The sequence below is a fragment of the Mirounga leonina genome, unplaced genomic scaffold (assembly GCF_011800145.1).
Source record: "Mirounga leonina isolate KUSES-001 unplaced genomic scaffold, KU_Mleo_1.0 Mir_180, whole genome shotgun sequence".
NCBI lineage: Eukaryota > Metazoa > Chordata > Mammalia > Carnivora > Phocidae > Mirounga > Mirounga leonina.
Window position 1 is genome coordinate 17,253,976 of NW_023270469.1, and position 12,164 is coordinate 17,266,139.

The 12,164-nt window shown below is 44.7% G+C and overlaps 1 protein-coding gene across 1 annotated transcript in view; it reads right to left on the minus strand.

The window, feature by feature from the left end:
- CDH1 (cadherin 1) overlaps window positions 1–12,164 on the minus strand; it is an 81,046-nt gene that overhangs the window by 24,486 nt on the left and 44,396 nt on the right. The window contains exon 3 of the mRNA XM_035024903.1: window positions 2,995–3,212. Coding sequence (XP_034880794.1) covers window positions 2,995–3,212 — 218 coding nt within the window. The remainder of the gene's footprint in view (window positions 1–2,994; window positions 3,213–12,164) is intronic.

The following is a 12,164-nucleotide window of genomic DNA, read 5'->3' on the forward strand; positions in this document are numbered from 1 at the left end:
ATATTTTCAGAGAACAATAATAAAGAAATTATGAACACTGCTAAGAGAACATCAATATCTTTATGTGATGTCAAAGGGAACCATGCCTAAACATACTGAGCATGGTATTCATCCCTCAGAAAAAAATGATACTAGACTGAGAAAATCTACCCAAAGATTAAACACTGGAAAGTTAAAAGTATAACTGACAAATAAAAATTGTGTGTGTGTGTGTGTGTGTGTAATGTATGCATAGTATGATATTTTGATACACATAAGTTTATATGAATTAAAGGAGAAGTGGGATTGTCACCCTTTCTCTCTCTTTTTCTTAAGATTTTAAAGTAATTTCTACACCCAACATGGCATTTGAATTTATAACCCCAAGATTAAGAGCTGCATGCTCCGACTGAGCCAGCCAGGCCCCCCATCACCTTTCTCCTAACGAAGGGCCCACAGGGTCTCTGGAACCAGAAACAAACCAAAGTGAACCTCAAACCAGCTATGGGAAAGTATCCATTCTTCCTTTCTTATTTAAAAATTAAAAAAAATAATAATAATAAGTAACTGTATCTGTCTCTCTCCATATGTATCAGTTTTGTATCCAGCTCTGTGTTCAAGTAAAAGAGTACATTTTCTATACTGCACTCATAAGTAGGTATGGCCATGACATCAAGTTCCAACCAGTGAGATACAAGCATTATTTGCTTAAGAATTCCACAAAGGGGGGTGGGGGTGGGGGCGGGGGCGCCTGGTGGCTCAGTTAGCTAAGCAACTGCCTTCAGCTCCGGTCATGATCCCAGGGTCCTGAGATCGAGCCCCGCATCAGGCTCCCTGCTCCATGAGGAGTCTGCTTCTCCCTCTCCCTCTGCCTGCCGCTCCCCGTGTGTGCTCTCTTGCTATCTGTCAAATAATTAAAAAAAAAAAAAAAAAGAGGGCGCCTGGGTGGCTCAGTTGGTTAAGCGACTGCCTTCAGCTCAGGTCATGATCCTGGAGTCCCAGGACGGAGTCCAGCATCAGGCTCCTTGCTCAGCAGGGAGCCTGCTTCTCCCTCTGACCCTCCCCCCTCTCATGTGCTTTCTGTCTCTCTCATTCTCTCTGTCTCAAATAAATAAATAAAATCTTTAAAAAAAAAGAATTCCACAAAGGGGGCGCCTGGCTGGCTCAGTTACAAAAGCATGTGACTCTAGATGCCAGGGTTCTAAATTCAAGCCACATGTTGTGTGTAAAGATTCAATTTTTTTGAAAAGAATTCCACAAAGGCTTCTTTAAAAAGGCAGGCATACAACTGAGTGATGCACTTTTGTGCTTTCTCCCTTTCTCCTTATCATTTAGAATGAAGATTTGATGACTAGAACTCCAGCAGCCATTTTGGATCATGAGGTACCCCTGAGGATGGGAGCCATGTGCTGAGGATAGCAGAATAGAAAGGAAAGGAGTAACCTGGGCTCCTAATGACCGTGGGGTCTCCATACTAGCTACAACTTCCCCTTGAGTATCTTTAACTTGACAGAGAAATACTCTTTTGCATAAACCACTGTCATTCACAGTTTTCTATACTATGCCTATACTATGTGTTTAAACTTAATCATGATACAACAAAAATGAAGGCAGAGGCAAAACTGGCAGAAGTAGGGAGGAAAAGTTTGAAAAACCAAGCTCAAATCTTGTCTTTTGATCGTAAGAGCCTTCCACACACAATTGTCCAGCAAGAACTCACCATGCTGAACTTACATGAACGATGGAATCAGTCGGAGACTTGAGTCAGGAAGTTATGTTAACACACTTCTATTACGTTCTTCATTTTTCTGGTCTATCCAATTACACCAGGCGGAAAAGAATAGATCTATCAGGACAATTAAGTTCCTGCAACTCAACAATCTTTGGGCAGAAAAACAGGAGACAGCCTGAAAGACCTTGGTACTTCCAACATGTTTCGTATTTTTAAGGCAGTACCAGGATACGACTAGAACGGCCTCCAGAGAGACATTTTGGTAGGAAGCACCATGGGAACAGTTTAGAAACTAGCAATGGTGTTTGGCTTGGGTAACAATACCCAGAAACATTCTTGCCAAGAACTGGGCAGACATATATCCTTTCATTCATGGCCAATTCACCCATCTGTCCATTCAATATTTATAGGGCTCCTGGTGTGTGCCCAACTGTGGGCCAGGCACTAAGAATACAATGGGGAAGTATCTTGTGCAGATTACAGTCCAACGGAACAAAAGCTTCCCATTGATTCTTCTCCCACCCCAAGACCCTCCCCCCACTAGAAACACAAGGAGTAAAATAAAACAGGGGGTGGGGGGTGGAAATAGAAAAATATGTTAACTAAATTTTAAATTAAAAAAATAATAAAAAGAGTAAAATAAAATGATCAGAGAACTGATCTCTTGTTCATTCTTCCTCCAAGAAGACAATTAACAATTGCTGAGTACTTACTGCACGCCTAACACAGTTGCAGCATTTCACACGTATTAATTCATGCAGTCATTATTTTCTCGACATTATAGGTAACCTCTCTCTGCTTGAAATTCCTTAAATGAACTCTCCCACAGCTACTCAGGTAGCGAGTGGTAGGACTATGATTCAATCCCAGACAGCGTCCACGCTCTTACTCACTATTCTTTATTACCGACAGAAATAAAGATATTAACACTTTGCCATCATTCCACAGGATCCCTCCCCACCCAAACACAAAAAAATTCCCAGCAAGAATTAGTTCAGTTAGACCAATGGTTCTCAACTAGGTGATTCCGCAACACCCCCCTCTCCCACCAGTCGGCATTGGCCATGTCTGGGCACATTTTTGGTTGTGACGACTAGGAGAGTGCTCCTGGTATCTGCCTAGTGGGCTAAAGCCAGGGAGGATGCTAAACATCACAACAACAACAACAATAAACAACAAAAAACTATCCAGCCCCAAATGTGAAAGGTGCCAAGGGGAGAGAACTCAGATTAGGCAACAGACTTAAAACAACAGTGAACTTTCAAGAAAACACTCCAACATACACGATGGTGGTGGTGGCGGTGCTCGGCTGCCTTCAGTATGACTCTGGTGGAGAGCTTCCTGCGGCTGGAGTCCCAGGCATGGACCAGAAAACTCATCTCCGGTTTATGGAGTTGGAGAGGCCGCTTGACTGTAAGCATACCATCTGTGCTCACTTTGAATCGTGTATCATCAGCAACATAGGCTGTCCTTGGTTGACCGGTACATCCTTCAAAATTCACTGCAGGGCATAAATCACAGTGATTAGGAAATGGGGCAGATTCAAAACAAGAGCATTCCTTCTCCCCAAAGTGAACTTGGGCGCGCCTGGGTGGCTCAGTTGTTGGGCGTCTGCCTTTGGATCGGGTCATGATCCCAGAGTCCCGAGATCAAGCCCTGCATCGGGCTCCCTGTTCAGGAGGGGATCTGCTTCTCCCTCTGCCCTTCACCTGCTTGTGCTCGCTCTCTCGTGCGCGCGCTCTCTCAAATAAATAAAATCTTAAAAACAAAAAACAAAAAACCTTGGTTCACCCACCAAAAGCCTGACTCACACAAAACAGGCACAAGCAAAACAAGCCAGAACTGAAAGATGGCAACGTAGTCAATATTATTAGGTTCTTCAGCATTCTAGGGGGACTGTTAATTGTGGTCTCTTTTTCTTATCTACTTGTAAAGTGCAAACACTAACCTGTCTATAAAGTAACTTCTTTTCAAAAGCCAAAAAAGGGCCTCTCCTTCAGCTGGCTCTTGACAATATGAAAACAGACCACCAAGACAACAGAGACAGAATACTTACTAAGTCCAAAAGTTAGAGACTATGGTACAGTGAGACGCTTCGGAGAGTCTACATTCAAATAATTGTTTATATTTCAGTAAACAGTGGCAGAAAAGAGAGGCACATGGCATGATGGTTAAGAGTGTGGGCTCTGCGAGGAACTGGGCTCAAGTCCCAGCTCTGCTTATTATTAGCTTTGTGACCCTGGGCAAATTAACCTCCCTGTGCCTCAGTCTACCCAACTGTAGAATGAAGGTAACAAAGGCAACTACCTTGAGATGGAGATTCTCTTTCTCCCTCTATCCCTCCTCCCACTAGCATGGGCATATGCACTCTCTAAATAAATAAAATCTTAAAAACAAAAAGACGTTTAAAAACAAATGTGGCTTTGCTTAATCATTTATTCAACCCTCATGAGTATTCCACAAAAGACATTGATAACGGTAAATACTTGCTGAGGCATACAGAAGTAATGCCTGCTTGCAATCTGACAGGGAAGAGAAACTGATCATTGTCGTTAGGGGAGATAATGAAAAGTTATCTTCAACCTGATGACACAGGGCAGCAAGATAAATGCAAATGACGGAGAAGGACTACGTGGGTGGGAGAATGTTATGACCAATGACTTCGAAACTCTACTTCAAACTTTACAGCTATGGAGGTATTAAAACTTACCTACCAATACCCAAAGCTGGAGATGTTGTGGTGAAAAACGTCTACACTAAACATCAGAATCCCAAATGACTCATTCTACAGGTTTTCACCAAGCTATACTCCAGACTGTGCTGAGCTCTAAGGACAAACACGTAAACAAGACAGACAACGCACCTGCTCTCACTGAGCTTACACTGTTGTGGAAAACATGGACAAATACAGAAGCCAATCATTTTAACTAGTGACCAGTGCTAGATATAAAGTAATTAAAGACAGTGATACAAGAGTGATGGGGGGTGGGGGCACCTGGGTGGCTCAGGTGCTTAAGCATTCGGCTCTTGATCTCAGCTCAGGTCTTTTTTTTTAAGATTTTATTTATTTGAGAGAGTGAGTGGGGGAAGGAACAGAGGGAGAGGGACAAGCAGACTCCACCCTGAGCATGGAGCCTGACACAAGTCTCGATCTCAGGACCCTGAGATCATGACCTGAGCCAAAATCTAGAGTCGGACACTTAACCGACTGAGCCACCCAGGAGCCCCTCAGCTCAGGTCTTGATCTCAAGGTCGTGAGTTCAAGCCCTACCTTGGGCTCCACACTGGGCATGGAGCCTACTTTTTTAAAATTAAAAAAGAAAAGTGATGGGGCAAGGGGGATTCAGAAAGGTGTGGCTCATACTGGATGGTGAGAGCAGGCCTCCCAAGGTGGAGGTGGTGGAGCTGAGACCTGAGGGGCCAAGTCTTGCAGAAACCTCGCTCAATGAGCAGAGGGAACAGCCAATTCAAACAGTTCATTCTGGGAAACTCTCAAGGTGGCCTGTTTTCATCCCTTTCAAATACTTGCCTTTCATTTCTTCAGTGGAATTTCTATTTTGTCCAAGTGATCTTTTATAAAAATTCCTGCTCTTGAATCTATTTTTACACGGCTAGACACCTCTACATTCATAAATATCGGGTCTCTGCCACAAAGCCCTAAAGCCATCTTCCATTTCCATACCTGGGCTGCAGTTTTCAGTTTTTTCCACCAGGGGCCACCCTTGCAAACGTTTCTGAAACCAAGAGCCCCACCCTTGCCAGAGAAGCCGGTGACTGGGTGGGAGGGTGAACAGCACCATGATCATCCCCTTTTGAAGACTCAGGCTTAGAGAGCTTAAGAAATTTGCCTGATATCCTATAACTAGTGAAGAGCAGAGCTGGAATTGGCCCTTAACCCAAGCTACTTAGTCTTATGATTAGAACCTTGGTCATTTTAGGGCGCCTGGGTGGCTCAGATGGTTGAGCGTCTGCCTTCGGCTCAGGTCATGATCCCAGGGTCCTGGGATCGAGTCCCGCATCGGGCTCTCTGCTCCTTGGGAGCCTGCTTCTCCCTCTGCCTTGCTCTCTGTCTCTCATGAATAAATAAATAAAAATCTTTAAAAAAAAAAAAAAAACCTTGGTCATTTTAAAGGGTAGTTTTGCCTCCTAGCTAGAATCCAGGGAAATCTGGGGCCACCTTCTGCAGTAACTGGGAGTTGTGATCTAGCCATACAGAGACAGAGTTCACAGGAAGGGAGCTGGGTCCTTTAAATAATCACCTACCCAACCCTCTCTCCTCCCTGTTTGCAAAAACAAAAAACAAAACCATGCCTCCACCCCTACCCTCACCTCTTAGGCTGGTTTTATAACTCACTTCCCAAACTTTAGGGGGTGAGAGTGGGGGTGGGGTGAGCAGGGGAAGGCTGTAGTAAAGGACAGAAGAGGGACAAGAAGAAAGGGCTGGTCTCCAAGTCTTGTGGCCAGATAATAAGCCCAGATTCCACCATGTTCCTGCTGAGTGGCCTTAACACGCTTAACCTCTCTGGGCCTCAGTTTTCGCTACTGGGACATGAAGGATACCACTACGGATGGAGCCTACCTCTTCAGGGTTTTTGTGAAGATTAACAAAGACAGGGAATGTGATCACATTTTGAACATGGAAGAGCAATGTGAACAGAAAATGATAATTATTATTTCTGTGCATTTGGGTAGACAAGTATTTGCCCGAAGCCAAGTATTTGCTAAATGAACAGAGGAACCATAAAAATGACAAGAGAAGAAGAAATGCAAAGTCCTTGAAGGATGGGCACATACTGCCTTTTATGTCTAACATAGGAATTCCATCTCAAACTAGCAAAACAAGATGTTTTTCAAATAACCCTCCCCCAAACCCATCCCAGCAGAAGTAATGGGGTGACTTGCCGGTATTTGAGGGATTGTCACATAAACAGGGAGCAAGAAATACCTTTATTTGTCACACCAAATTAATTCCTTCCCCCCAGCTGGCCCCAATCTGGGCAATGAAAGTTGGGACAAGCAGGACTGGACTTGCCAAGGGTGGCAGCCTGAAAAATTGAAAATGGTTTTGCAAATAACTTTGATGCAAGGCGCTTAACCTGTCTGGGGGCATCTTGTCTTAATGGTGGCTAAGTCCCACCCTTTGAGAAGTGACAAAGAAGTGTGTGGAGCCCCAACCTGAATTTCCAGGTGCTCATTAAGGCCCATTATCTTTCTGTGCAACCCGATCCTCTGGGCTGATAAACCAGAAATTACAGGAAAGATGAGGGAGACTCCAGCTCCAGGAAGGCTCTGGGAAACTTGCTTCACCCCTGACAAAGGCCGGACAGTGTCTCAGAGACACAGTGACCACTACCACTGCCTGGGGAGTCGAACAAGAACAGCAAAGTATTGGAATGGATTGGTACATGGGGACCGGGTATATTTGAACGTTTCACAATAAAAAATTAAACAAAAATAAAATCAGCAAGGGATTAGTATTCTTTAAGTCAGGATGACCTCCTTTCCTAAAACCTGTCATTTGGTCACTAGGTCTAGAAACCAAATCCCAGTGACAAGAGCCAAGAATCCACGTGGCCGTCGCTAGGTGTGAAAATCTTTTCTTTCTTTTTTATTTATTAAAGATGTTGCTCATTTATTTGAGAGAGACAGCAAGAGAGAGCACGAGCTGGGGGAAGGGTGGAGGGAGAGGGAGAAGCGGACTCCCTGCTAAGCAGGGAGCCCGGATGCAATGTGGGGCTCGATCCCAGGACCCCCTGAGATCATGACCTGAGCTGAAGGCAGATGCTTAACCAACTGAGCCACCCAGGAGCCCCCAAAATCTTTTGTCTACAATAATAACATCACCGGGATGCCCAGGAGGCTCAGTCATTAAGCATCTTCCTTCAGCTCAGATCATGATCCCAGGGTCCTGGGATCAAGCCCCGCACTGGGCTCCCCGCTCCGTGGGAAGCCTGCTTCTCCCTCTCCCTCCACCTGCTTGTGTTCCCTCTCTCGCTGTCTCTCTGTTAAAAAATAAATAAATAAAATCTTAAAAATAATAATATCACCATCACACCATGAAAAACCACAGCCTCAACTAAGAGCTTCAACTACTTTTGACCTCCTGTTCCCTTAAATATAAACATTTGTAGAACACTACGTGCCAGACTCCATTCTAAGCACTTTACCATTAACTCACTCCGCCCCAGAACTCTTTGAAGTGGGTACTACCAGTGTGCCCTTTTTACATGTGGGGAAACTGAGGCAGCTCCTAACGTAGAGCTGGGACCAGAACCCAGGCAGTCTGAGTTCTCGCTCCTCAACACTGTGCCCCACTGCCACTCTCTACAAGCCAGACCCTTGCACTGAGCTCTTTATGTCCAACGTTCTGATTTAACTCCTCCAGCCACCTCCACTTTCTTTCTCCTAACGTATATGCTTGTGAGTGGAGGGGCTAGACTGTCTGGCTCCAAGGTGAGTGCTCTTCACCACTGGTTCCCATTGGCAAGATGGGGATATGCTTCCCAGCAATAATAAAAAGGAACATTTATTAAGGAAAAAAAACTTTTTAAAAACATCCCAGAACAGTAGGAATTCTACCCACCAAGACGTCAATGGTAATTAGGGTGGAGGTTGAGGGGGGCGGGGAGGATTCAAAGTATGTTGTTGGAATAGGGGCATGAGGCAGTTTTGATTTTTTTTCAACATATTTTCCTTTATCTTTGTACATATTATATTGTGCATTACAATTACGGCAAATTCCTTTTTAAATGACAAAAGTAAGAATGACTTTTTAAAAGTATGTATTTTGTAAAGATTTTATTTATTTATTTGAGAGAGAGAACACAAGGGGCAGAGGGAGAGGGAGAAGCAGACTCCCTGGGAGCCCACTGCTGCCGGTCTCCATCCCAGGACCCTGAGATCATGACCTGAGCCAAAGTCAGACGCTTAGCTGACTGAGCCACCCAGGCGCCCCTAAAAGTATATTTAACCCACTGTGATTCTTGTGTGTTATTCATCCTATAAGTGCCCTATTTTCTAACTCACTTGGCAGAAATGACTTTAAGTTCAAAATAAAAATTAAACCCAAGTTCATGAAAAGCTTTTGGTCCTGGGGCAGGGCTTTGAGCGCTGAGCGACATCCTTTGCTTGGAATGGCCATTGTGGCTCAAACAGTCCTGCTTTAAGGATTCGTTTCTTCTTCCACCCCCGCCATGCCCCAGAGCTGGAATGTGAGTGGGTAGAAACCAGACAGTCTCAAAAGCCTTCATATATTTCTGCGAGATGTTGAGATTTAAGAATAGGGACCGACAATCAAAGCCAGCTAACCACAGTTGAGTTATTTGGTAACTAGTCGGATAACCCAGTCTCTTAGCAGCAACTACTTGAAAGCAGTGTTTTCCCCATACTACACACAAAGGCACACATTATGAATTGTTTCTCTTTCCTTAGAACACATTTCCCACAGTCAACACCACAGAACCCTGCATTTAGATTTATTCCAAGGACCATTTGAACTTGAGCACTCAGCCTTAAGAAGAGAAAGTCACACACAACAATAAGATCAGAGAGCCTTCTGAGGCTCCTGGGGGTCATGTCGCCACTGCATACCCCAAACCAAGGGGTTTCTAACTTAAATTCTAACTTAAATCTAACTTTGGTTTCTAACTTAAATACTGAAGATAAAAGACAAAAAGTTTTAACTTGATGGATGAAAGGAATCCTGGAGAGACAGACATATTATCACTTAGCTAGGCAGGAGTTTCTTTTTGTTTGGTAGGTGTGGTGTTTCTAACTCTAACCACAAAGCCCTACTTCTCCTCGGATACCACCGCCTATAAAATTTCTTTCTAGGTTCCCTTTTCTTTGATGGCACTGGGTGATTCTGGAACATCTTCCTTTGATGGGTGTCCATGAAATTACTCAACATTATAGGTTTACTGAGCACCCATGCTCAGGAAAAAAAAAAAAAGGTTTAAAAAAAAGAGAGGGGGCGCCTGGGTGGCTCGTTCAGTTAAGCGTCTGCCTTCAGCTCAGATCCTGATCCCAGGGTCCTGGAATCGAGCCCCAGCAGGGAGTCTGCTTCTCCCTCTCCCTCTGCCACTCCCCACCTCTCGTGCGTTCTCCCTCACTCTCTTTCTCAAATAAATAAATAAAATCTTTATTAAAAAAAAATGGGAAGGAAAGGATGAGCAGGCCTCCAGGTTGTTCATACTCGGGGGATGTTGCGATTCAAGTTAGACCAGGAAGACTATCTTTTTAGCGCCGATAAGTACCTATGTGTGTCCATTTGCTACCAACTAGCAGCCTAATATCACAGCCTAATAGCTGTACTAGATACGCGGGCCCTGGGTGGTAGGAATTTAGCAGCCCTGGTTAATAAATGAGGAAACTGGTAATAAATGAGGAAACTGAGGCTCCTAAGTCTCAGTGGAGAGAGACCTGGCTAAGCCACACAGCCATGGAGTGAAGAGCCTGTGGCATGAGGCCACTGTCAGGAGTTTAACCCCCTTAGTATCAATAAGCCATCTGTCAACTAGTTCCTAGCTGAACGGATACCGGAAAAGTTAGTTCTCACAAGAGAACAGGACAGGTGGAGTATCTATGATAATAATAATAACAAAGTGTCCCTTGTCTCCTTCTTACACACACACATACACACACACACACTCCCTCTCTCCCTGAAGGGACGCTGCTCCAGTCCCGGGGCCACAGAAAAACACAGGGACAGTCAGAGAGCCAAGCGAAAGAGGAAGCTTTAAATTTCAGATCCAAGAATGTTCCGCTGTCGATCACCACATTACAGAAGCTAAAATAAGCCAAAGTTCCTCTCATGGGTCAGCTTAAACCTCAGACATTTTTCTGGGGGAAAATAAGCAGCTTGTATTCCTGGTAGACCAGCAGGACTTGCAGCTGGAGTCCACAAAATCTGGGGGTTGTGCTCCCGGAGTGCTGTCGGCTGGGGTGCCCGCGCCCTGCCCAGCCTCCCATGTTGACAGGCAGCTCCCATGGGATCTCAGGGATGGGAAGTTTACTCTCATGAAGTCTACCACATTTTGTCTCCCATCCTCCCAGTATGTCCTTGCCCAGAACAAATTATAAGTGGTCTCAGATGTGGTGTACGCACACAGACAGAGGACACAATGTCACTTGCAATGACATTGGTGGAACAAGAGTGTATGATGCTAAGCGAAATAAGTCACAGAAAGACAAATACCATTATGATTTCACTCACCTGTGGAATTTAAGAAACGAAACAGATGAACATAGGGGAAGAGGGGAGAAAAGAGAAAGAGGCAAACCATAAGAGACTATTAACTATAGAGAACAGCTGCTGCAGGGGAGGCGGGGGAGGAGCCAAATGGGCGATGGGTACCACGGAGGGCACTGGTGATGAGCACTGGGTGTTGTATGTAAGAGATGACTCACTAAATTCAACTCCTGAAACCAGTATTACACTATGTTAACTAACTACAATTTCAATAAAAACTTGAAACAAAATAAACAAAATAAACTTATTATTAAAAATAATAAGTGGGGCGCCTGGGTGGCTCAGTCATTAAGCGTCTGCCTTCGGCTCAGGTCACGATCCCAGGGTCCTGGGATCGAGTCCCACATCAGGCTCCCTGTTCGGCGGGAAGCCTGCTTCTCCCTCTCCCACTCCCCCTGCTTGTGTTCCCTCTCTCGCTGTGTCTCTCTCTGTCAAATAAATAATATCTTAAAAATAATAAAATAATAAAATAAAATCTTGGGGCGCCTGGGTGGCTCAGTTGGTTAAGCAACTGCCTTCGGCTCAGGTCATGATCCTGGAGTCCTGGGACTGAGTCCCGCATCGGGGTTCCTGCTCATCAGGGAGTCTGCTTCTCCCTCTGACCCTTCCCCCTCTCATGCTCTCCTTCTCTCTCTCTCTCATTCTCTCTCTCTCTCATTCTCTCTCTCAAATAAATAAAATCTTAAAAACAAAAACACAACAGACTCAGGTGGGGAGCAGGGGCACCACTGCAGACAGAAAAGTGAGGTTACAGATGAAGGAAAAATTAGCAGAAGAAAGGGGTGACCCATCACCCTTGATTTCTCCTGCTTTGTTTTAAGGTTAGTCATGCCGTCTGGGTCACTCTGGCAGTAGCATTTTGCTTCCCAGTCATGTTTCTGCTTGGGCTAATGTTGTGTTATTTCTCAGAGAGCACACACCATGGATGTTGATCAGCACAGTAAAAAATGTCATAAATGGCACTTCTGGAGTTGGCAAAAAGCTAGTGCAAATACTTTTATGGCTGCACATTTGTGTGAAGGGGGTCAAACCAAGTCGGGTTCAAATCCCAGCTTTGTGTCATTCGTGCCATGGTAAGCAAGTTACTCTGATCTTCCTTGAGCATCCGTTTCCCCATTCTGGAAATGCAGACGTCCTCATCTCCTTTGAGGGATTGCTTCAAGGATTCTTTGTTCAGCAAGTATTTACTGAGCCGTGACTCTT